The sequence below is a fragment of the Gracilinanus agilis genome, chromosome 4 (genome assembly GCF_016433145.1).
Source record: "Gracilinanus agilis isolate LMUSP501 chromosome 4, AgileGrace, whole genome shotgun sequence".
NCBI classification, from domain to species: domain Eukaryota; kingdom Metazoa; phylum Chordata; class Mammalia; order Didelphimorphia; family Didelphidae; genus Gracilinanus; species Gracilinanus agilis.
In genome coordinates, this window is record NC_058133.1 from 197,060,372 (window position 1) to 197,084,939 (window position 24,568).

General features: G+C 38.9%; 1 protein-coding gene across 5 annotated transcripts in view; it reads left to right on the forward strand.

Annotated features, from left to right (window-relative positions):
- Positions 1–398: 398 nt before the first annotated feature.
- Positions 399–24,568, forward strand: part of CALCOCO2 (calcium binding and coiled-coil domain 2) — a 29,003-nt gene continuing 4,833 nt past the window's right edge. Inside the window, exons 1-10 of one of the 5 annotated variants that reach the window (XM_044672305.1) lie at positions 399–442; positions 7,870–8,059; positions 13,889–13,991; positions 14,269–14,402; positions 15,333–15,458; positions 17,955–18,082; positions 18,708–18,810; positions 19,672–19,794; positions 20,067–20,153; positions 23,524–23,619. In XM_044672305.1, the coding sequence (XP_044528240.1) occupies positions 7,880–8,059; positions 13,889–13,991; positions 14,269–14,402; positions 15,333–15,458; positions 17,955–18,082; positions 18,708–18,810; positions 19,672–19,794; positions 20,067–20,153; positions 23,524–23,619 (1,080 nt within the window). In that variant the 5' untranslated portion in view covers positions 399–442; positions 7,870–7,879. Of the gene's footprint in view, positions 443–7,675; positions 8,060–13,888; positions 13,992–14,268; positions 14,403–15,332; positions 15,459–17,954; positions 18,083–18,707; positions 18,811–19,671; positions 19,795–20,066; positions 20,154–22,332; positions 22,492–22,755; positions 23,620–24,568 lie in introns of those variants that run through there. The other 4 variants (XM_044672306.1, XM_044672302.1, XM_044672303.1 and 1 more) reach the window with 4 other exon arrangements.

Below are 24,568 nucleotides of genomic sequence, written 5' to 3' on the forward strand. Positions count from 1 at the left end.
AAGGCGCAGAAGAGGGAGATGGCATACTGTTACCACCATCATTCTATGATCCCAGAGAGGATACTCAGCAGAGCCTAGGGAACAGTGAAATGACCTTTCTGTGGGAGTCTGTGGTCCTGAAGAAGAAAACTAAGTTAATAGCACCATCTAGGGGAAGGAGTCAGATTCCAAGTGCCTCGAGATGAGAAATGATGCTGAACCCCGAAAGCTGCAGGAGCTAGTGGCAGACTAGACTCCCGCAGATGCTCTTTCCACGTCCATACGGAACTACCAGTCCCAGGAGGCCCCAAGCGCGCGACGCTGAGGGTGGGGCGTTGACGTTATGACGAAGCAGGCGGGGGCGGGGCGGACGCCAAGAAGTTCGCCCCGGGACCTTTGCCCGGCCCCGCCCCCGCCCCTGTTGCTGTTGCGACGCAGCTGGTGGTGGCTGCTGCTTCTGCGGGTGAGTCCTAGATGGGAAGACCGTTGATGGCGAGGGGAAGGAGTAGGGAATGCAGCTTTCCATCTCCGTACCCGTGAAGGGAAGGAGGTCTGTGGTTGGAAAGGAAGGGCCGGTGGCTAACTTCGCTTCCTTCAGGGTGGTGGCGCCAGAGGGGGAGGGGTAGTGTTGAAGGGGAGACAGCCTCCGTGGCGCCCCTTTCCGTTCTGAGGGAGTTTGTGGGAACAAGCTTTTCGGGACGAGAGCGAGGCTCTGGCGAGTGCACGAGCACGGTGCGCGGGGGAAGGTGGGGACGATGTGAATACGCTCCCTTACCTCTTGGGATTTGCGTCACGGAGTCCCAGCGGCTGTGGGATCGTGACGTCATGGTCTCTTGCTTAAGGATTGGACTATCGTTTCTTCTTCCCTCCCCTCCCGCCCTCTTCGTTGTCTTTCCCACTTTCCCTTTCTTGCTAGTCTTGACGCTCATGCCGAGGAGACGTCGGTCTTCGGAGGAAGGCTAGGAACTGAAGCCTCTCCCCTTCTTCCCGGGGGCAATTCCCCCCCCCCCCCCCCCCGACTCTGTCACCCCGCTTAACTATCTGAGCCTAGCTAGAATCCTTGGTTTTAGAGCTTGTGACAGAACTTTGTATGTCAGAAAGGTCAAACCCCTCATTTTACAGATAGAGAAATTGAGGTACCCAGAAGCAAAAAGTGACTTGCTCAAAGTCACACAGTAAGTGGCAGAGCCCAAATTCAACCTGCTATATAACCACATTTCTTTCCACTGGAGATTCTGGACAGGAACAGAGTGGAATGTGGAGAAGAGAGTGTGTCCCCAGCTCACACTATTTAATGTCTTACTGGAGAATTGTCAGTTTTCCTTCTCTATACTTATTTTGACCTTAACAACTGTTGCATATTACAGCCCAATTCCATTTGGGGCCTATTATCTCTGATCCCTGTCTTAGCCAGTTCATTATACATTTATTTGAATATTTTCTCCTGGTCTGACTTCTTAAGTAGCTTATAATTTAAGGAGGAAGGGAGTAAATGCATAAATAATTGAAGCAATACCTAGCTGCTAATAATATCTCACATTTCTTACTACATGCCAGGCACTGTGCTAAGGGCTTTACAAATATTATTTCATTTGATCCTAAAATCCTTTTGAGACAGGAACTGTTATTATCACCATTTAACAGATAAAGAAACTGAGGCAAACATCTTAAATGACTTGCCAAGAGAGTCACCCAGCTAGTAAGTGTCTGAGGCCAGATTTGAACTTAGGACTTACTGACTCCAGGCCCAATGCTCTATCATTGATGTTAAAATACTTTTGACTCCAAGTCTATCACTTCCCCTTGCACAACTTTACCTTTCATAATAGTAATTCAGATTTACAAGGAAAGTGCTTTCCTCAATTTTATCATCACCATTTTACAGATGAAGAAACAGAGACTCAGAGTTCAACTTATTTGCCTGTGATTCTCAGATCAGAACCTCAGGAGGAGGAGTCCAACATTCCCTCTACCATGCCACACTGCTTCTCAATAGGCAATAAGAAACTACAGAAAATTTTTTAAAAGACTGACTGAAATATTAGCAAGAGAATAATACTCCTCATGCTTGATGTTAAGGCAGTCAGTAATGCTTGGGGAACAAAATATGGGGAAGTGGGAAAATGAATTAGCACAACCCGTCCCCACTACTAAAAATACAACTCATATCAGTTCTACTGAATGGGGGCTTTACAGACCAATGAAACTTCACTCAGGATGTTTGAGAAGACTCAGTTCCAAATCTTTCCAGCAAAGCCTGACATTACGCTGAATTAGCAGACTTCCTGTAGAGGTCTGTGCCTATTTAGAAGTTGTCTTCTTTTTCCAGATAAATTGATACACCTTTGCCCTATAGCAGCAAACTTCCTGGTTCTCTCCCAATGAGTATTCCTCATTATGTTGGCCACCTCAAGATTAGAAGCTATCACCTTTCTCTAAATAGGGAAGTGGTCAAAGAATATGAATCAGCAATTCTCAAAAAGAATTGTGAACTACTACCAAGCCCATTATAGAATACTACCAAATCACTAATAATTTTAAAAATTCAAATCTAAACAACTCATATTTCACTTCACACCCAGAAAATTGACAAGGATGTCAAAATAGGGTAGAAAGGTTAATGTATTGTTAGTAGAGCTGTGAATTGGTATCACCATTCAGGAAGACAAAAACGATTAAAATGTCCCAACCTTTTTTGATTCATCAGATTTCACTGCTGGACATATATCCCAAGGAGGTCAGTGACAAAAAGAAAGGCTTCATATATGCTGAAATGTTTTAGCACTTTTTATGGTAGCAAAAAACTAGAAACAAAATGGACATCCATTGATTGGAAAAGGGCTAAACAAATTGTGGTACATGAATCATATGTACTAGAATGGAAATTAATGTGCTGTAAGAATGACAGACATGATAAATACAGAAAAGCCTGGAAAGACATATGAACTAATACAAAGTGAAATAAGCAGAGCCAGGAAAACAACATACAAAATGACTAGAACACTAAGTAAAAAGAAGAATAACCACAAAACTGAATATTACAAAATTTTAATGGTTTCAAAGAAGAAATATTAGACGACACCTCCCCCTGCTCCTTTGTAGAAGTGGAGGGTCTTGGGGTATGGAACACTGCAAATAACTACAGATTTTTTTTTTCTGTCAATAGGTTTTATTGAATTTTTTCTCTTCCTCTTTTTTCAAGACATTTGTTATAAGAGATAGCTTCTGGAGAAAGTGCTAAGGCAGTGATGGGCAACCTTTTGAGCTTGGTGTGTCAAAATTTGCCAAAAAAACGAGCATAATTTGGGTGGTGTGTCACTTGGAGAAAAAAAACATAATTTCATGATATTTATAGTTTAAATAACAAAAATGTATAATTGAAATATATACCTTTAATAAACCAAAATAGGTAAATTAATATAGGTAGAATTGTCATCTATAGTGCACAGAGTGTCTACACTACACTACAGCAAATGTTTTATTCTTGGCATGTGGCCCCATACTTGCCGTGTGTCATCAAAAATGGCTGTCATAGGTTTGCCATCATCGGGCTAAGGAGTGGAATTTAGGCAATGTGAAAACAAAAGATATCACTAAAAATGTATCTGAAAGGAAAAATAGTCATTTATGCCTTTTAAAGAAAAACTCCACAATTACAGGGAAATGGAGATGATCTCTTTAGAGTTCTGAGAGTTCCTTGCTCCAAAAAAGCTGAGTTAATTCAAAGTATAGTAATCAGATATACTGTTTGTAGCCTCAGCCATGATTTTTTTGGTTGCATTGTACAAGGTCTTCTCAAGTCACTGTTTCAGGGCCCTGGTAGAGATTCTTTACTTATATCATGGCAATTTGCCTATTAATAATAAGTCACATTACTCTCTTTTTTGACAAGAGCTGAATCCATCAAAACCATCTGTAGTTTTTTTTCACGGTCCATTTTGAGTACAAAGGACAATATATTTATTGTTTCCCCCAGAGGCAGAGAAAATTAAGGCTAATATGGCTATTTACCTTTTTGTTAACAGCTGAGAAGTGTGTAGGTGGAAATTTGATGCACCTGAGCTGCATCCTTTTAAGTTACTTTTACTTTTACATCGTTAAGTTTGAGAGATAAATTTGGCTGAAACCCAATCAACAGGGCTCTTTTTTTGGGCTTTTGCTTTGGTAAAGCTTGGCAGGTGTAAGTCTCTGGCTCTGCTCACTTGGCAGAAGGAATCCCTTTCTATCTCACTTTTGTTATCATTAAAATCCTATAAATTAAAATACCAGGAGTATTTATTAAATTTTACTCTAACAGAAGAAAAGGTTTAGGGGGCAGAATCTTGATAATATTGGATGAGGTGACTTTAAAAAAATATACCATTTGGAGGTTTTAGTTATTCATTTACTGGCCCAAATTAGTAAACAAGGGATTGATTTGTTCTGATTTCCTGTGCATTGGTTGTGCTCTATGAGCTGAACTAGAGGAACTTCAAATAGTTTCATTTTTCTTGAAATGGCAGTTTAATCTCTCCTGAAACAGTCCCCACCCACTGGGTGAAAGGGTAATGTGAACATTTTTGCTAACCATTTAAAAAATTATTGATATTTGTTCTGATACGACAAGCCCTTTCTTAACAATACAAAGAATACCCCAAAAAGGAGTTAATTTAATTTAAAACAGTTAACAGCATGATGTGTTCTTTCTCTTTGACAGTATAATAGTGTTTATTATTGTATTTGATTGGAATTTTGTATTTCATTTTCTGTTTCTAGCTTTTTAAAAAATTACAATGTTGCTATAAATGTTTTTGTATACATTGATCTTTTCTTGCTCCCTGATTATCCTGTAGGACATTATTTACCTCGCTGTTTTTTTCCTTGCATTTTTAAATTTTATATTTTTTAAATTTTAAACATTTATTAATATTCATTTTTAACATGGTTACATGATTCATGCTCCCACTTTCCCCTTCACCCCCCCCATGCCGACACTCCCCCCACCCATGGCCGACACACATTACCTCGCTGTTTTTAACTATGTCATTCCTTGATTGTAGTTTAGCATCCATAAGGACAAATCTTAAGAAAAGTGTAGTTGATTTGGTTGCTTTTTGGGGAAGCAGTACAGGGAAGATTTTACAAATCAATTCTATAGTCCTTCCTTTTTTGATTCCTAAAGAAATATAAAACTAAGCATCACCTGAGTTTGCAGGTCATGCAAAAGGACTATTTTTATTTTAATCTTTTTCTGTTCTTAACTCTTTCAAGGATAGTGCATTATTTTTGTGCATTAGTCTAGTAGATGGAATTGTGTCAAGCCTTCTTAGAAATCAGGAACCTCAATATTCAAAGAACTAATTTGGAATTATATGGTCTGATTTTACCTTACTTGACTACTTCATCCCACCTATCCAGAGTTTCTTAAACTTTTATTTTAATTTCTTTTCTGCTTTTCCTCATCTGTTTCTCCCTTCTTTCTCATCTCATTTTATTAGTTCCAAGACTAATAATATAATAATAGTGGTAATTGTCAATGAATGTTAGTTGCTACAATCTATTTAAGGGGGAGAGCAATTCATGCTCAAATAATCTGAGTATCTATGTTCCTCTCTTATATTTTGGGAGAGATGATTTTCAACACTCAGTGTTTGATTTGAGTTGTCCCCATCTTCCTTACATTTATTGAAAATTAGCTGGTGTCATTCTTCTAGGAAGAGAAACTAAATAGTTACTTCCCAACTGCCTTAGCTGGGTACCATTATGTTCTTAGCACACAAACTTAGCCTTTCTTATTCTACAGGGAGGAAACAAGCAACTGGTTTATCATATCTGTCTCTATACCATTATTCTACTTGCTTCCTCTTCCTTACCCTCCAGCTATTTGACTTGTCTAGCCCAAAAGATACATTTCTATACATCATTTCTAGGCTGGTTGAGTTCCTTACAAATACATGGGGCTCTGTTCAAATCCTCAAGAGTTCTTCTGTGAAGTGGGTAAAATCTCAGAAATCTGACATTTCACCTTATGAAGTCTTAAATTTTTTTTAAACCCATACCTTCTGTGATAGTATCAGTTCTAAGACTAAAGAGCAGTAATGGTTTGGCAATACAAGTTAAATGACAGCTATAAAATGTCTTGAGTTCAGATTTGAACCCAGATCCTTCTAACTCTAAACCTGGGGCTCTTTCCATTGTGCTATCTAGTTGCCCCAGATGGCAAAGTCTTAACCTGCTTCTTCCTTAAGCCTTATTTGGCAAGCAAGTTGAAGGGCAAGACTTGGGATCTCAGCTCTCATTTCCCAAGTTTGTTAGATAGTTATTTAACTAAACTAGCTTCCTTTGAAATTATACTAGATAGCAGCAGCTAAGTGGCTCAGTGGATGGAGAGCCAGGCCTGGAGTCAGAAAGACTCATCATCCTGAGTTCAAATCTGACCTCAGACACTAACTTTATGACCCTGAGGAAGTCACTTTAACTCTTTGGCCTGAATTTCCTCTTCTGTAAAATGAGCTGGAGAAGGAAATGGCAAACCACTCCAGCATCTTTGCCAAGATCATTCAAAAGGGGTCCCAAAGAATTGAAAACAAACAAAATGATTAAACAACAAAAAATTGGGGGAAAGAATTGGACAGTCCCTGATTGTTGTTACTAGTAGCCTGAAAAAAGGGCTTAATGAGTCTGGGATGCCCGTAGAAATACAATGCACACCAAGAGTATTTTCACTCTCTCATAACACTATTGAGAGATTCTAACAACATAGGTGGTGGTTTATCCCCAGGGAATAAGTCCTAACCTCATGTGGAAAGTGTTTTCCCTCTCAGAAAAGCAGATCTGAGATTAAAATTAAGGATGTGGGTTTAGTCATTGCACAAATTGAATTGCATCCTTGTTTGCTAAAGCCTAAGAAACTGATTGACCACATGAAATTCTTCTTCCCTGACCCTCTCCTTACCAAAACAGAATAACACCACCAAAATTTTATTGGAATAGAGAAGGCCTTACAGCCTTTGTACCAGGTAAGACCAGGAAATAGGGTAGCCAAGGCCAAACAAGTAACCATATTCCTTTGTTGTTGACTCCCTTTGTAGCAGGACTCTCTTTGTTGCCTTGTTCCAACATATGATTTTTATAAGGAATAACATGGTTTTTGCATGTGTAGGATTGTTGCCTCAGGCTAGTTCAATAAATATTTATTGAGTTCCTACAGTGTGAGTCATAGTGCTGTGCTGCTCAGCAAAGAATTGGAGAGATTTTTATTTTCATTATAGGGTGTAACTTGGTTGAACGTCAAGTGGATGGTTGAGGTGTGGGTAGTTTTATCATAATATATTTACTTTTTATGTTTTGTATACTGCTTTTACTTGCATACCACTTTTCTTATCTGTTGTCCAGATGATATCCTTGGCACAAGGCAAGCAAACTGAATTCTAGCAGAGGAGGTGGAGCCCCAGTACTTTTGGAGAAGAGAGTTGGTCATGGCAGGATGGTTGAAAATAATAGGATAAAGTTTGGAAGGAAACACCAATAAGCAGGCTACTTTTAAAAGGAACATTTTGCTTTTGTTTAAAAACAAAAACAATCATTCATAATAAATATTAGCCATTTTACATAGGATCTTCTTTCTGTTCTACTTTATATGTGAAAATGTTGGTTTTCTTCTCTTTTTTGTTTTAAGCTCAGAATTTTTAAAAAAAGAAAGAAAATAATAGCAGGTTTCCTTTGGCAGCAGAAATCATGAGTAAAATGTCTTGAAACAGGAAGGTAGTTGTGTTCCACACAATTGTCAGACTTGTGCTTTCTGGACTCACCTCAAATGTGTACAGAATGTTCCCTGGGTGAGAGCCCAGATTTCTCTCATTACTACCAGCCACTTTTTCATGTCTTACCCTGTCCCATATTCCTGTGCAGGATACCCACCATGGAAGAGACAGGCGAGGAGCCCCCAACATCAGCTGTCCTTCTGGATCATTGCCATTTTTCTCAGATCATCTTTAATGGTGTGGAGAAGTTTTACATCCCTGGGGGAGACATCACATGCCATTACACCCTTACCCAGCATTTTATTCCCCGCCGGAAGGACTGGGTTGGCATCTTTAGGGTAAGAGATTAGATCTTTTTAAGTACTAAGAGCTTATGAACGAAAATTATAGATGAATCTTTATTATTCTTGTGTATGTCACCTCCATTGTGAATTTTTTTTAAAGCAGCCAGTTTTAAAAATCCTAGACTGTCTTCTAATACAAACTTATTTTCATCATTAGTTTGAGCCATACTAAAACAAGATATTTTGTTCTCCCATAATGTCACAATACATTCTAAATGATTTTTTAAATTATCTTCTCTGAATTTTCCACCTCTCCCTTCCATCCCTCTGTTCTCTTGCTTCTCCCATACTAGTTTAGCTAATAGAGAATTAAATGTGCCATTTAGTACTGGTATAGTTGACATAGCTCCTTTGACATCATTCCTCTGGCTTTATTATTTCTGAAATAAAGCTCCTAGTTATTTGAAATTTCATAGTGCCATAGCCTAAGTAATCTTGCCTTTGTAAAAATAAACCAAAGAAATCTCCACCATAGGGTTTCTGCTTCTGAGATAGCACATATAGTTTCAGGTTGCCACATCTCAGTAGAGAAATAAGGATATTTCTGTGCTCTAAAAATTCTGTTCAATCTACAAAGAAAATCATTGAGGCAGAGAAGCTTCAAGCCCAAAATTATTTATTAAAGGGACCTGGCCCTCTTCAGTAAATAGGATTCCAGATCTTTCTTATGGTCTTGAGATGCCCCTTCATCTAGGGCACAGTTTTTTATAAGGCTTTAATAATACCTAGATGTTACAGAAGAGGGAGAATAAAATATAAAATCTCATTGGTCATCAGATCTATACCCTGAGTACTCAGGTGGGTCTACCAGGAAGACTAGCAAGACAGACATCAACGTAAGTGATCCCAGGATGGGGTAGACATAAGCCATCTCCAATGACTAAGGGCTAACAGGCAGGACACCTCCCATGTTAGACAACCGTAGAGAATAGCAAGAGCAGAGGGACTGCTAAAATACCTGAGAGACTTTCCATTGTATTAGAACATCTCTGTCATGCTAAATCTGGATGGTCAGTTTCAGGGTGGAGATTGGCTCCAGATTCTGCCCAGGGTGGAGGTCCTCTAGTCAGCATAAGTCTAATATAAGAAAGAGGGTCTTTAATCTGATTCAGTCATCCTAAATATAATTAATATGGATTAACCTCAACTAAATATGACTAGATGTGAATGGATAAATAAAAAAATGATAATTACTTCTCGTATAGAAGCACACTAAACTGGTTAATACTGATTGGAAATAAACAAGGGGGTAGATCAATAAATCAGTCATTTCTCATACTGCAAGAGAATAGTTTTGGAAAGTGGGTCAAAGGGATAGAGCAACTTACATGTGATGACAAATTACTGAGACAAGAAGATAAACTAGCTTTGTTTGGAGAGAGGAAGATTGAAGGGGAGGCTAGCTGTATTTTTATATAGCCATATTGAAATTTTGACATTTGCAGTTTCATTTTGAGAATCTGGGTTCAGATCCTAGCTGTGTGACTATGGACCAAGCAATTAATTTCTTTGTGCCTTAATTTCCTCATCTGTGGGGTTAGTGATAGTTGCAGTGCTTGCCTCATAATTTTGTTGTGAAAACTGTGCTTAGTGTACCATAAAACACTATACAAATGTGAGAAGTTTTAGTGTATTAAATTATGAATTGGTAAACATGGATTTATACTCCAAATTCACAAAATATTTTTGGGGCTCTCAAAGTCTGAAAGAAAATTCTTGATAGAGAATAGTGGTTCCCAAACTTTTTTGGCCTACTGCCCCCTTTCCAGAAAAAATATTACTTAGCACCCTTGGAAATTAATTTTTTTTTATTTTAATAGCAATTAATAGGAAAGATAAATACACCTGTGGCCATCACCGCCTCCCTGGATCACTGCAACACCCAGAAGGGGATGGTGGTGCCCACTTTGGGAATCACAGATAGAAAGTAGTAATTATGTGATAGATGGCATTGTAAAAAGATTATTTAGACTGGCATCAGGAAGACTGGATTGTAGTTTTATTACTAGTTGGCTAACTAGGACAAGTAACTGATTACTTACTTGGACAGTCCGTTGATTTCTGTCACTTCAGTTTCATCATCAGTTTTTTTATTTTTTTATTTTTTTTTATTTTAAACCCTTAACTTCTGTGTATTGACTTATAGGTGGAAGAGTGGTAAGGGTAGGCAATGGGGGTCAAGTGACCCGCCCAGGGTCACATAGCTGGGAAGTGTCTGAGGCCAGATTTGAACCTGGGACCTCCCGTCTCTAGGCCTGGCTCTCAATCCACTGAGCTACCCAGCTGCCCCCCTCATCATCTGTTTTGACAGAGATTAGTCCAGATGATCCATGATTCCGTGATGTTGAATTTTTTATTCTAAAATATGGTAGAATTTCACAAAAATATAAGAATGTTTGGATGATTCAGGGAGTTGAATTCATTTATAATAGATCCATGTCTTTTTATTAAAGGAGATTAGGAATAAACTCATGAAATGCTATTGTCTCACGTCTCCATAAATTTCTCCTTTGGGCCACTGTCAGAGACAGAAATGTAGCCCACTTGGATCCCCGGTTTGGACCATGTGTGGTACTTTTTTTTTTTAACCCACATGAGCAAAGCTTTTTTTTGTGTGGTGGGCATCATGGGAAATAAAATAGAGACTTGAGACTTGACTGTAAGACTTGACAATAACTTGTAGTTCTGTTCTTCATTTCTGACTTCCAAGGACCTCTCTGTATGAATTCATTTCCTTCTCTGAGGCAGAACATGAGAATGGCAATAGGAGGAACCATTTTACAAATAGGAAACCTCACAAACCAGTGATTGAGCTGATACTAGATCTCAGATCTCCCCGTTTGAAATCTCTATTCATTCCATTTAACTGTTTCCTGAGCTAGACTTCTCTTTTCTTAGACACTCAACAATGACTAAGGCCCAAGAGAATGAAACAGCCTTGTTTTAGAGGCACAAAGTCATAGCATAAAATGGTAGCATAAAAGGCCGAAGACACTCCTCTTAGCTCTACCCCAGTGAAGAAACCAAAAGAATAGGAATCATACAAAAATAGCCCCTCTCTTTGGAGGCAGCTGTAACTCTTAGACTTTCCAACATGATATTTTGGACACAGAGCATTAAGAAACTGCAGGACGTGAATGAGGGCTCTATAAAATCCCAGTTTTTGTGGACCTCCTCAGGTCATGATGTCTCTTAACTTGCTTTTAGCAACTGGGGTGTATGCTAATTAGACACTAAAACATGCCCTAGTGTGTTCTGTAAGTTTTCAGTGTGGCCTTTTCAACTCTACTTTAACTTTTTAATAAACTAAAAGTTGAATTTATTTTTGGTTCTCTCTTTCCCCACTGGGCTTGGGCAGTTCAAAATATAAGCTGATTTTGTTTCTTATTTTCTGCTGAAGGTACTATGAATCCCTGTCTTTTCTCTGACATGCTCTTCTTCCATAGCTGATTTGGGTGGGTCTTTTGCCTTTTTGGCACTTGTTTTGTTCTACCTTTTCCACCTAATGAATTTTCTGTCATAAATGTTTTATTTCCATCAGTTTCTTGAAGGGCCCCTTATAGTCATTGAATCATAGTCATTATCACCAAAAAGCTCGCATTAATTATGTATTATATCTGGCTTTATACAAAGACAAAGAAGCAAATCTAGATGTCTGACAGCTCTCAGGCCAAGGTATACCACAAGCACTGGCAATATCAGAGATATATAGGATAAATTTACCATGATGAATCCATGAGTTCCTCAGGGTGGGCATTCTTCCCTCCAGTCATATAACTTGAAATCCATTTGTGATTTCTAACCCCTGCTGACCTTAATCTTTTTTTTGGAGACTAGTTCACCATTTGGAATATGCTGTAACCTACCTACAGGTTCCACGTGTTTCCCCATTACTTTTAGAACAACCTGAAATTTTGGATATTGCAGTATCCCATGGTTTGAAGATAGTTTTTCCAGGAGAACTTTGGAGTTCAAAAAATTGAATTTTGTTTTAGAGAGCAGATTAGAATCATTGATGACAGTAAAATCATCACATTGGGACTCCTTTCACAGTCCTCTATATACTAACGTGAGAAAGTAAACATGTTACTAAAGGAAACAAAGACAAGAAGAAGATTGGTCAGAAGAGATTATATATGGAGGGGTTCTTTGCTAGGGGAAGCACAGTTTGGAGGGCACTAAGAGATTGATTCTCAAGAAATTTGAAAGAGGGAAATATAATTGGAGGGAAAAAATCACAGTACTCCCACAGACAGGGAAAAGAGGATGTCAGTAACCACCAATTCATACTTTCTCATTGACACAAAATCTTCAGGAAAATAAGAAGAGTTAATACTCTTAAAGGCATCCCTAATAAACATTTGAGAAAAGAATAGGCAAGTTTTCATGAATTATTATTCACCATAAAGCTAGTGAGTGTCTGTGGGTAAATAATTTGTACTCAGACCTTCTGACTCCAGGCCTAGTATTCTGTTCAATATGCCCCCCTAGCTACCTTCAGAAATGTCTGCTGGTGGTGGATTATTCAACACACATTGACTCCTACTTCTTCAAAGGCAGTGGGGAGGAGTGCTTCTTTAGTTTATTTGCTATTTTTATATAATCACATCATATTGCTCTGATACAGTTTTATTTTCTTCATTTCATTAATAAATTCTTAGGGCATAATATTCTATTCCATTGGTATTCATACTACAATTTATTTAGCCACTTATGTTATTTGACATGTGTACTTTACAGCTTTTTACTGTCACATATAAAGTTGCTTGTTTAACCTTTTACTAACATGATTAGGAAGTCTTAGCAATGGGATCACTGGATCAGTGATCAGTTTTGTATCTTTTATTTATTTTGTATTGTATTCTTGATTTCCAAAGCATTTGTCCCATTTCAGTTTTACTAACATTTGTGGTTAAGATGTGATTAATTAATTAACAGGTCTGCCAATAATGAATTTTGTCATTTTTAAACTTTTTGCCTATTTGATCCATTGTAAGATGGTACCTCAGAATTGTTTTAATTTTGAGGTCTCTGATTTTATAAAATTTGATTAATTTTAAGTGATCATTAGTAATTTGTGTCCCTTCCTTCATAAACTGTTTATTCAAATCTCTTTTTTAAAGTTTTATTGATTCCTTTTAATTTTAGTTCACATTTATTTTCAAATATGCCTTTCTTCCTTTTAAGTTCCCTCCCCAGTGAAATTTTCCTTTATCTCTTCCTATCTTTTGACTATTACCTATCTATCCATTAAAGGAGTAAGTTTTAACCTCTTAATTCACATCAGATCTCTGTTGATTCTGGATTTCACCTGATTTTATTAGATATATTTAATACAAAGATTTTTTCCTTTTCCATTTTTTTCATTTCTAGAATATTTTGTAAAACTTCTTTATTTTCATGTAATCAATTTCTTGTCTTGCACCATTTTCTAATGTTTGTGTGATAAATAAGAGTTTTCCTTCTTTCTACAGCTGTTTCATTCTTTTTTCTTATGACTTTTTATAGTGATGAACTTTTTTGTATTTAGATCATGGCTCCACTTAGAATTTATTATCATATATAGTGGGAGAAACAGATCTAATCTTATTTTTCACCATCTCCAATTTTCCTAGTAATTGTTATTGAATCATTATTGTTCCTTCCCCATTGTTTTATAATTCTGCATTTATCAAGCCTTCATGCAACATTTTTATTATAGTTATCTATACATCTCTTCCCATGAGGATAGGAATTGTGTCTTATCTCAACTTTGTAGGCCTTCCAACCTCTGTCACGGTGACCTAGTATACTACTTAGCAAACAAATTTTTGCTTATTCTAGGTAGGATGGAAGACAACCCGAGAATATTACACCTTTATGTGGGCTGCTTTGCCTGCTGACCTCCACAGTAAATCATCCTTGCAGCAACAAGTGCAGTTTAAAGGTAAGAAGCAGTGTTGAGAGTCAGCAGTCCTGCCCCTGTCAATAGGCCTTGTTCTCCTGGCATACAGAGTGGCCTTAGAAAGAACCTTTCTTAACTATCACAACATCTGGGTCAACCAAGCAGTACTACATTGATGACCTTAGCAAAACTTGTGTCCTCTAACCCTAGTTTCTATATTAATTTTCCATAAAGGATACAAGGTTCTCCCAGGTTCAAGATTTCCTGGCTACAGAGAGCTCCCCTTTGAATGAAGTTATTTATATGACTGTCTTTTCAGCTTACTACCTACCCAAAGATGATGAGTATTATCAGTTCTGCTATGTGGATCAAGATGGTGTTGTCCGGGGGGCCAGTGTTCCTTTCCAGTTCCGACCAGAAAGTGAGGAGGACATCCTGGTGGTCACCACTCAGGTGTGTCCCTCTTTCTCCATTCTTCTCACCCTTCAACATTTTGTTGTGTCTTGTTATACTCATTCTCCTTCTCATGTTGAAAGAAACCCTTCCAATGGGTACTGAGGAAGAGATAGGAAAATGGAAAACTTATCTATGTGAGCTATAGACATTCACTTGCCCTACAGTTTATTATCAAATAGTGGGTCAGAGTCTGTATACTTTTTTTGATTATTGAATAGATGATGCTGAGAAAATACAAAAGACAGCAGTTCCTGTCCTCAGAGACCTTCCATTCTAGTTAGAGAGCCTAAATTTATGAACCTGAATTACCTTAAAAATATTAACAAGCTATGTAATAATAACTGATCTTTACTTTCTCTGAAATTAATTTGCTGTCCAATACTCTTGTTTATGTGTGTCTTTGTGTGTATGCTTCCAAATCCCAACTGGATTGTGAATTCTTTGAATATTGAAATGGTTTATTCTATTTAGTTACATAACTCTTAGTTGTTAGCATCTTGCATGTGTTCAATAAATATGTATTGATTGATGCAAAATATTTAATGCAAACCGTACAAATACTAAGAGGGTAAAGAAGATTATTTAGAGTTAAGTGAGATTTGTGAGGCATGGATTGGTAGATAAGAAAAAAGGAGACCACTAAGGATATAGGCCATTAATTGCATTGGCCAATATCTGTGCCTGGGAACTTGATACTCTCTAGGATTGTTCATAGATATCAACCCAGAATGTCTTCTAGCTCCTGGAAGTGTGATTGATACTCAGGAAATATGTATGCTTTGTTGGATTTATTTCCCCCATTTCATTGAGATATGATCAATGGCAGAGGAGGAAGAATGAATCTCATTCAGGAGTGATCCTCATTGTCTTTTGCAATTGGAAATCTGTCATTTTCCATTTTGGATCTAAGCAGATTTTGTTTCCTAGGGAGAAGTGGAGGAGATTGAGCAGCTCAACAAGGAACTGCGCCAACAGAACCAGGAGCTGAAAGACAACTGTCTTAGTCTCCAGAAACAGAACTCAGACATGCATGCTGAACTCCAAAAGGTTCAGGTATGGTGTCTTCTATGAGAAGAACTTTGAGCTTCACTTCTGGCAGGCTTATGAATTTATCTTTTCCTTATGGCCTTTGTGAAAAACAACTCTTTATCACTAAAAAATCATCTGGCTGAATCCTATTATTTTTAGTGACTAGAGTATGGTGAGCAGTGGAAAGGGGAGAAAAAGACCCAGATAATCTGAATAGATATTTGTTTATTTATTGGGGGTGGGAGGAGGCTGAAATTTTTATTTAATTAATTTTGAATATTTTTCCATGGTTCCATGATTCATGTTCTTTCCCTCCTCTCCCTCCCCACCTTGGTAGTCAACGAGTAATTCCATTGAGTTTTACATATGTCATTGATCAAGACTTATTTCCATATTATTAATATTTGCATTAGGGTGATTGCTTAGTCTTCATCCCCAGTCATGTCCCCATTGCCCCATGTGATCAAGCAGTTGTTTTTCTTCTGTGTTTCTACTCCCACAGTTCTTCCTCTGGATGTGACTAGTTTTCTTTCTCATAAGTCCCTCAGCCTTGATCTGGATTCTTGCATTGCTTCTAGTAGAGAAGTCCATTTTGTTTGATTGTACCACAGTGTATCAATCTCTGTGTATAATGTTCTCCTGGTTCTGCTCCTTTCACTCTGCATCAATTCCTGGAGGTCATTCCAGTTCACGTGGAATTCCTCCAGTTCTTTATTCCTTTGAGCACAATAGTATTCCATCACCAACAGATACCACAATTTGTTCAGCCATTCCCTAATTGAAGAGCATCCCTTCATTTTCCAATTTTTTGCCACCACAAAGAGTGCAGCTATATTTTTGTACAAGTATTTTTCCTTAGTATTTCTTTGGAGTATAAGCCCAGCAGTGGTATGGCTAGATTGAAAGGCAGACAGTCTTTTAAAGCCCCTTTGAGCTTAGTTCCAAATTACCATCCAGAATGGTTGGATCAATTCACAACTCCATCAACAATGCATTAATGTCCCAATTTTGCCACATCCCCTCCAACATTTATTACTTTACTTTGCTGTCATTTTAGCCAATCTGCTAGGTGTGAGGTGGTACCTCAGAGTTGTTTTGATTTGCATCTCTCTAATTATAAGAGATTTAGAACACTTTCTCATGTGTTTATTGATAGTTTTGATTTCTTTATCTGAAAATTGCTTCTGAATAAATATTTGTCAAGCATGTGATAAATTATTACAAGTTGACTGGAATTTGGGGATTAGTTTAGAATCTAAATCATTGTGTAAGTGTAAATAATATTAGTTCTTTATTTTTTAAAAACCCTTCTTAGAGTTGATACAAGCATCAGTTCCAAAGCAAAAGAATAGTGAGCACTAGGCAATTGGGATTGTGATTTGCCCAGGGTCACATTGTTAGGAAGTGTCTGAGGTCAAATTTGAACTCAGGTCCTTTTGACTCCAGGCCTATCCACTGAGCCACCTAGATACCTTGTATTAGCTCTTTAAAGAGCATTCACCAACAAAGTTAGTTCAAATTCTACAAAACATTGATAATTTCTGAACAGAAATAAATTGTTAAAAAAAAAAAAAGGAGAGAAGGAGATAGAAAAACAAAAGGCATGGGGCATGGAACTGTGATGAAAGCTATAAGACAAAAGATAAACCCTCAGATCATTGGGTCTTCCTCTCCTCCAACTTGATACAATTTTTATTTACTTCCTTGAGCTTTCTTGCTGATGGTCTCTTGTCCATCTTATTTCTCAAGGCCTTTTCATAAAGCCCCCAGTCTAAATTTTATGAAATTCTGTTGTAGGACAATTATTACAGGTTACTAACAATTTTTGCTTCATTTTTCTAGGCCTTTCCCATTCCATAGAATTCCTGAAAGGAAAAAACAAGGTCTTTGTTTACAACTTTCCCACTGGAGACCTGAATTGTCTCTATTTTTTTAAAACCCTTACCTTCCATCTTAGAATCAATACTATGTATTGGTTCCAAAGTAAAAGAGTGGTAAGGGCTAGGCAATGGAGATTAAATGACTTTCCCCAGGGTCACACAGCTAGGAAGACCAGATTTGAACCCAGGACTTTGGCACTTGGCTCTCAATCCACTGAGCCACCTAGCCATCCCCTGAAATTGTCTCTTGCTACATTTTAAGAGTTAAAAAGCTCTCTTCCTCAAATTTCTTGATTGTGTCCCTCTTTTCATGAATTCCATTTTACTGCTGCCTCCCTGTGGGTTCTTTCTTTGTCTTTTTTTTTTCCTTCTGTATTCTTTTCTTTTTCCACTTCAACAAGGTTCCCTTTAAACACAATTAAGAGAAGCTGATTGCATCTTGTGGTCTGGCCACCAGGTTTCCCATTGCTCATTCCTCAAAGTGGAATTTTGTAAGAATTTGAGGTCTGATACATTTTGAAGATTTGACTGTGCACAGGAATAAGGAAATGTACAAGGTTCTTTCTCTGGATGTTAAACACCGATTCCTAGGAGTAGGGGGCTTTACTCATGCATGGCCTTTTTGTTTGTTCCCCTTTAGGACCTGCAGGAGAAACTGGAATCTCTAACAGATATCAATAAGAAGTTGGAGCAGAAGGTCAGTGTCCTGAATGAAGAAAATGAGGGTCTGAAAGTACAGAAGGGCTGTTGGGAGACAGAACTGCTTCAGTGAGTGTGCTTTTTTGGACCTCTTGAGATACTAACAAAGCACTGGGGATCCTGAATAGAGTAGGGTTAGAAGCCATTGGAATGATAATTTTGATAATCATAAAAACACCAAAAGGTTTACAGAGCACTTGATATGCCTAATTTCATTTGATCCTCACAACAGCTCTGTAAGGTAGGGATTATTGGTGTTATGCTCATTTTATATAGGAGTAAACTGAGGCTTACATGCTAAAAAGTGTCACACACCTAGTAAATGTGAGAAGTTGGATTCAAACTCTGTTCCAACCCCATAGCTTCTCCCACTCTACCACACTGCCTCTCTTAAGTGCATGTTTGTCCCAAAAGCAAAGAGGATCTCCTTTCAAATGAGGAGCTCCAGGATCCTGGATAGAAGTTCAAGAGTTTGAGAATATGCTGCAGAGATCCCTGCAGTACAGAGTTGGCTAGAGTCAGGCAGTGAAAACATTACTTAAGGATAGATGAATGGGTTTTTTAGGGGTAGTGTGCAGAATCAAGACTAAACTACCCTTATTTTAAACCATTCAAAAAATCAAGAGGATAAAATTAATTTCACTTTTTCTAAGTCTTTGGGCCAGGTTCTGATATCAGCATCTTCATTTCCCAGACTTAAAGTGCAGAACCAGAATGTGTCTTCAGAAAATGAGAAAATGGGCATCAGACTGAAGGCTACTCTGAATCATCTTGATCAGCTTGAGGTAGTCAAGAATGTAATTACCCTTATCATTTTGTATATCTTCTTAGACATCTCTCTTCTGTCTCCACTCCTTGCTAGTAGCTTAGGATGATAAGCACTGTTGGGTGCAAAAAGCACAAGATCAGAATCTGAGTTTGCATTTTTCATTAATTGTAATTCTCATTTGGCCCTGCCTTTATTACTTTTTTTTTTTTACTTAACCCTTCACTTCTGTGTATTGACTTATAGGTGGAAGAGTGGTAAGGGTAGGCAATGGGGGTCAAGTGACTTGCCCAGGGTCACACAGCTGGGAAGTGTCTGAGGCCAGATTTGAACCCAGGACCTCCTGCCTCTAGGCCTGGCTCTCAATCCACTGAGCTACCCAGCTGCCCCTCCTTTATTACTTTTAAAGTCTGACCTCATCTCTTTCCATCCCCAAATCTACAAAGTAGCTTACATATTTGCTCATTTCAAATTCTATTCAAGGTGCTTGACATAGTAGTTGCAAACTCTCCCCACCAACCTTCTCCATATGATCTAACCTTAAGGGCAATTCTGACATAGAAAGAAGGACCAGCCAATGCATCTGGAACCCCTTGTTCTGGAACCCCTTATTTAGGAACTGTGCTGGAATCTATTCTCTAAGAGCTAATCATTGAAGGTGGCTCATGGAATCAGTCATACTCATATGAAAGACATCAACTTAGCATATAAATGTGTAGGGTTTCTAAATTCATTGTAGAAGATGGAATACTGCCAAGCAATATTTTACTTGAACATTTGGAGACTACCTTGAGAATACATATCTTTTGCTTTGATACACTTCACAAAATAGCAGTCCTCTTTCATGCTGCTTCCTCTACATTTTTTGTCACGTTGGCTCTTCTTGCAATAGGCACAGATTGCGGTTCGAGAGAAAGAAATGGAGAAGCTGACTCAGGGAGACCGGGACAAAATAGAACAGTTGGAGCGTTTGAAGAAGGAAAATGAACAGTTACTTCTCAGTTTGACTAAACAGGTAGAAGCATGGGGAAGAACAGAATACACCATGTGTCTAGACTGTTATAAATTATATGCCATTGTGCACATCACCTCTCCTTTATTTTACCCTCTTTACCTGCATGTGACTTGGGGGAGTTGCCAGGGGAACCCATCTGGAATGTCAATGTCTCAGTGTTTTTTTTCCTCCCAGAAGCTGAGGAGGAGAGGTCCCCTTAGATCCTGTTCACCCATAGTCCCTACATCTCCCTGTCTCAGTGATGCTTGGCTTAAGTCTGTATTTTTGTGCAGAGGGAGCACCAGCAGAAGCTTGAACATACTGTGGAGGATATGAAGCAAAAGGACACAACTGCTAACCAGAAGCACCAGGAGTTCACGGCATGTCTCTAAATGGTTCTGAGGGAAGGGGCCTAAGAGAAGAGGAGATAGCGATTGTTTTAGGGATGTGGAGATGAAAGCATTGTCTTTCTGAACATCCTTTTTCTATATAAGTAGGGAAAAAAGGCTACCAAGGACAACAGAGGGTGGTGAAGGGTTTTCCTCATAGGAAGTAAGTGCTGAAGAGATTTAGAAATTTGGAAAGATCTAGAAAGCTAGCCGTCACCTTAAGGTATATCCTGAGCACAAGGAGGTTGGAATCCTGGGTTCTAGTATTCACAGCATCCTTGTTCACAAGCTATGTGAGCTCAGCTAAATTCCTCAACCCCTGAGGGCCTTGACCACTCCATCAGGAGATAGATGATGATAATCCCATGCTTCCTCACAGAGATGGTATCAGGACAGACATGGTTTTTTTTTAACACATATATATTTTTATATATGTTTATATATTTATATATAAATAAAAATAAATATATGTAATAAATACATAAATATATATAACATATATTTATATAATAAAACTTGTAATTCTTCAGGAGAATGGGGCTGTAGCATTGTAAGTAAGCAAAAGTTTTGTGGAGAGAGAGAGAGAGAGAGTGTGTGTGTGTGTGTGTGTGTACATGTACATGAAGAAAGAGACAGCATAACATAGAGGCTAAAGCTAGCTTCTGAACAGAGAAAAGCCAACCAATGGCAGATATTACCCATGTGACCCTGGACAAGTCAGCTAACTTCTCAGTGTCCCAGGCAACTTTCTGACACAGTAGTTTGTGAGCTCCTGATTGTGCATGAGTAGAGCAAGTTAGATTCCTCCCTCAAAATTTCCCCACCCAGAGGTAATTCAGGGCAAACCAATACACACACATATTCACATTTATTTGCCTGGTTATGGTCTAATTCTGATATGTAATTGACTAGGTGATGCTGATTACATACACTTAATCTCTTAGTACCCCAAGTAACTCAAAGAATAAGTTGCAGAAGAGCTGCTGGTCTGCATTGTTTTGGGGGGCATCCTTCATCCCACATTCCCTATGCTAGTGAAATCATAAATCTGAGCTAAAATTACCCAAATATGTAAATGTGTATGTATACATACCTGTATGTCTTTGTGTATATTTGCACAAATACATGTGTATATTACAGTGCCTGTAGTCAGCTTTCCTTGACCTTATTGGTCAGCTATTTGTACTACCTATTCAGTAGGTTGATTGTGACAACATTGCTTTGTTAACATTAAAACACTATAAATGTAAGTTCCTTATATTACTATTCTCTCTCATGGTGAGTATAATGGGTTTCAGAAGACAATCTCTGGGGCTCAGTGGTTAGAGAGCCAGGTGTAGAGATGAGAGGTTCTGGATTCAAATGTGGCCTGAGACACTTCCTAACTGTGTGACACCCTGGGACAAGTCACTTACCCCTAATTATCTAGCCCTTACCCCTCTTCTGTCTTGGAACCAATACTGAATATTGATTCTAACACAGAAAGTAAGAGTTTTTATTTTAAAAAACAGAAGAAGATGACAACAACCACCTCTTAAAATTGTTTGGTAAGCATGGGAGAGATAGCTTGCATTTTATAAGCTTTTTGTCTTATTTTTATAAAATCAAGAGTTGGAGATATCTATGATTCTCCCTGATGCCTTATACTTGAAAAGATATGTGATTTCTTATATGTTCCGATGACCGAGATTGCATCTTCTCCATGTTTTATGAGTAGCTGTGGCCACTGAGGCAGTGTGCCATTTCACACTGGCTAGGTGGGTCCACAGTTCACAGTAAACAGTCTCTTCTCTGGCTCAGATTCTTAAGTCTTACCCATTTAGTAAAGACCTGCCAAAGCTTATACATTACAGAAATAGTCTTGGAGTGCCCCATTTTCTCTAGGCCACAGTGAGAATCAGAATAATATGACTAGGAATTCTACTTTGTATAGTATAACAAATTACTGAATTAGATTATTTGGAACCTAATAATTTAGGGGGCTGTTTTGTGAGGGTAGGTCTTTTGTGTGTGTGTGTGTGTGTGTGTGTGAGGTCTTCAGTGCCTGAGTTTCTTTAATTTTCATAATATGTATTTTGGGGCCCATAAGCTCTGCCACCTCTGGTACCAGCTCCATATCCCTCCTACAAAGAGGCAGCTAACCCTAGGGGCAATGTATCTTGTACTTCAGGGACCTAGGGACAAGAAAGCACCAGTGGAGAAGCAGTTAGTGCAGGAGGTGGAGCGGCTGAAATCGAAGGTAGAGGCTGGGAGAGCATGTTTCATAGAGAAGTACAAAGAGTGTCAGCGCCTCCACAAACAGATCAGGCAGCTGAAGGCTGCTGTGCTGGTAGGTGACCAAGACAGGGGTGGGAAGGCAAGGGAAGTAGGCCCTGGGAGTCTTTAGATAGCTAAGCCCTGGGATTGTGCTCTCAGTTCAGAATGGAACGGAATTTAATCTAAGGGCTGGGGTGGGAGTGGGGAGAGGAAGAGTCTCATGTTATTGAGACCTACTGGCCTCATCCCAACTATAGATCTCAGAGAGGGTTCCCCTCATCATTGGGCAAGTTCCTCCACAGGCTCAGATGGTACTTTTTCATTTCTTCCTTTTGAGGAAGTGAACGGGGACAGACAGAAGGACAAGAAAAACCAACAGCAGCCTGTGGGGCTGGGGAGCAAGGAGCCTGCAATCACCCCTGCCATCGGGTAGCCCCTTCCCCCTTCCTCAGGGCCAACCAAAAGCACACAGCAGCCTGGGCACCAGCATTCCAATAAAAGCTTTAATAAAATGGAGAATTAACTTTAGTGTTTTCTGAGGTGTGTGCATGTGTATGTATGTAGGAGGTGGGGAAACCATAAATGAAAAACCCCTAAGACTCTTATGTCTTATTGAGCTAATTCGTTATGCCCTCAGCCAGGAAGGGGATACCAACAGACTGAAAAGCAGAAGACTTCAATCATTTTTTTCCATTTGTGACCTTAGATAAGGCCCCTTCAGTGCCCCCTAATTTCTTAGAATCCCATGGTGGCCTTGATCCTTGTACCTACTAGGTAGAGTAGGCAAAGGTAGGATTCATTGTAGAGTGTGACAACCCTTCGAATGAGGAACTCTTTTAATACAAGGATTACTGTGCTCCTAAAACTCCTCATTTCCCTTTGGTCAATTTTAAGATTCTACTCAACCATCCACTTTCCCCTTTCCCTCACTTATATCCCTGGCCAGACCCAAAGGACCCACATTTGGTGCCAACTTACTCTTCCCTATGCCCCAGCCTCACCCTTCAGAACCAGAGGCTTCCTCTGTGTTCCCACTTGATGTTGCCCATGGGCCTATTCCTAGACTGAAATCTCTTATCTAATTTGGTTTCATTTCTTTTGACAGAACCAGATCAGTGATCTGATGAAGAGGCTAGATGAGAGCAAGTTTTTCTATCAGGAGCTACAGAAAGAGAAGACAAGAATAGAAGGAGAAAAAGATGTAAGGATATTAAAGGACAAGTCTGCATCCTCAAAACTGGAGCGGGGAACAGCTGGGTGGCTCAGTGGATTGAGAGACCCAGAGATGGGAGGTCCTGAGTTCAAATTTGACCTCAGACACGTCCTAGCTGTGTGACCCTGGGCAAGTCACTTAACCCCCATTGCCTAGCCCTTACCACGCTTCTGCCTTAGAACCCAAGTATTGATTCTGAGACAGAATATAAGGGTTTGAAAAAATTGGTTAGGATCAGGGTGGTCTGTTGGGCAGGAATGAACTAGGAACTTGAAAGTTCACTAACAGTCATTCCGACAGATGCGCCTGGTGTAGCTCCTACTGTTGATCTCTGCACAGCAGCTATGTCTTCCTATGGCACATAAGTAAACACATTGCAGAAAAATTGTTTCATTTGAGACTTGCCATTTTTATTCTTAAGTTTCATTGGTTTCATCTCATCTTTTCACTTTTGTGCATGGAGAAGGTTGGGGGAAAGTTAGATTTGGTCACTGGTACTGATTTTATGTGAACAATGATCAGAAGCCTACTGCTTTGCCCAAGAAAGATAGCTTTCTTGATACTAGGCACACAACTGACTTATCATTAGTCATTCCATCAAAATATATTGAGCCCTGTTGAGTGGGTTGATTGAGAGGGACAGCAAATAAGTAGGAAGGAAGCTATTTGGTCTGTTAATCCAACCCCACAGAACACATGTGCATATGAACACAATGCTCATCATGTTCTGGCTGCTTATTTTATCTCTCCTCCCTATAACTGGGCATACCTCTGTCTCTGCAACTCTTAATCTCTCTGGGTCTCAGTTTCCCAGTCAATAAAATGAGGTGGATAAGATACTCATAGAGGATCCTTTCAATTCTGGCAGGCTATGATTCTGGGGCTGTACCTTTGAGAATAGAAACATGCTGACCCCTGTATCTCAGATGTGCCATGT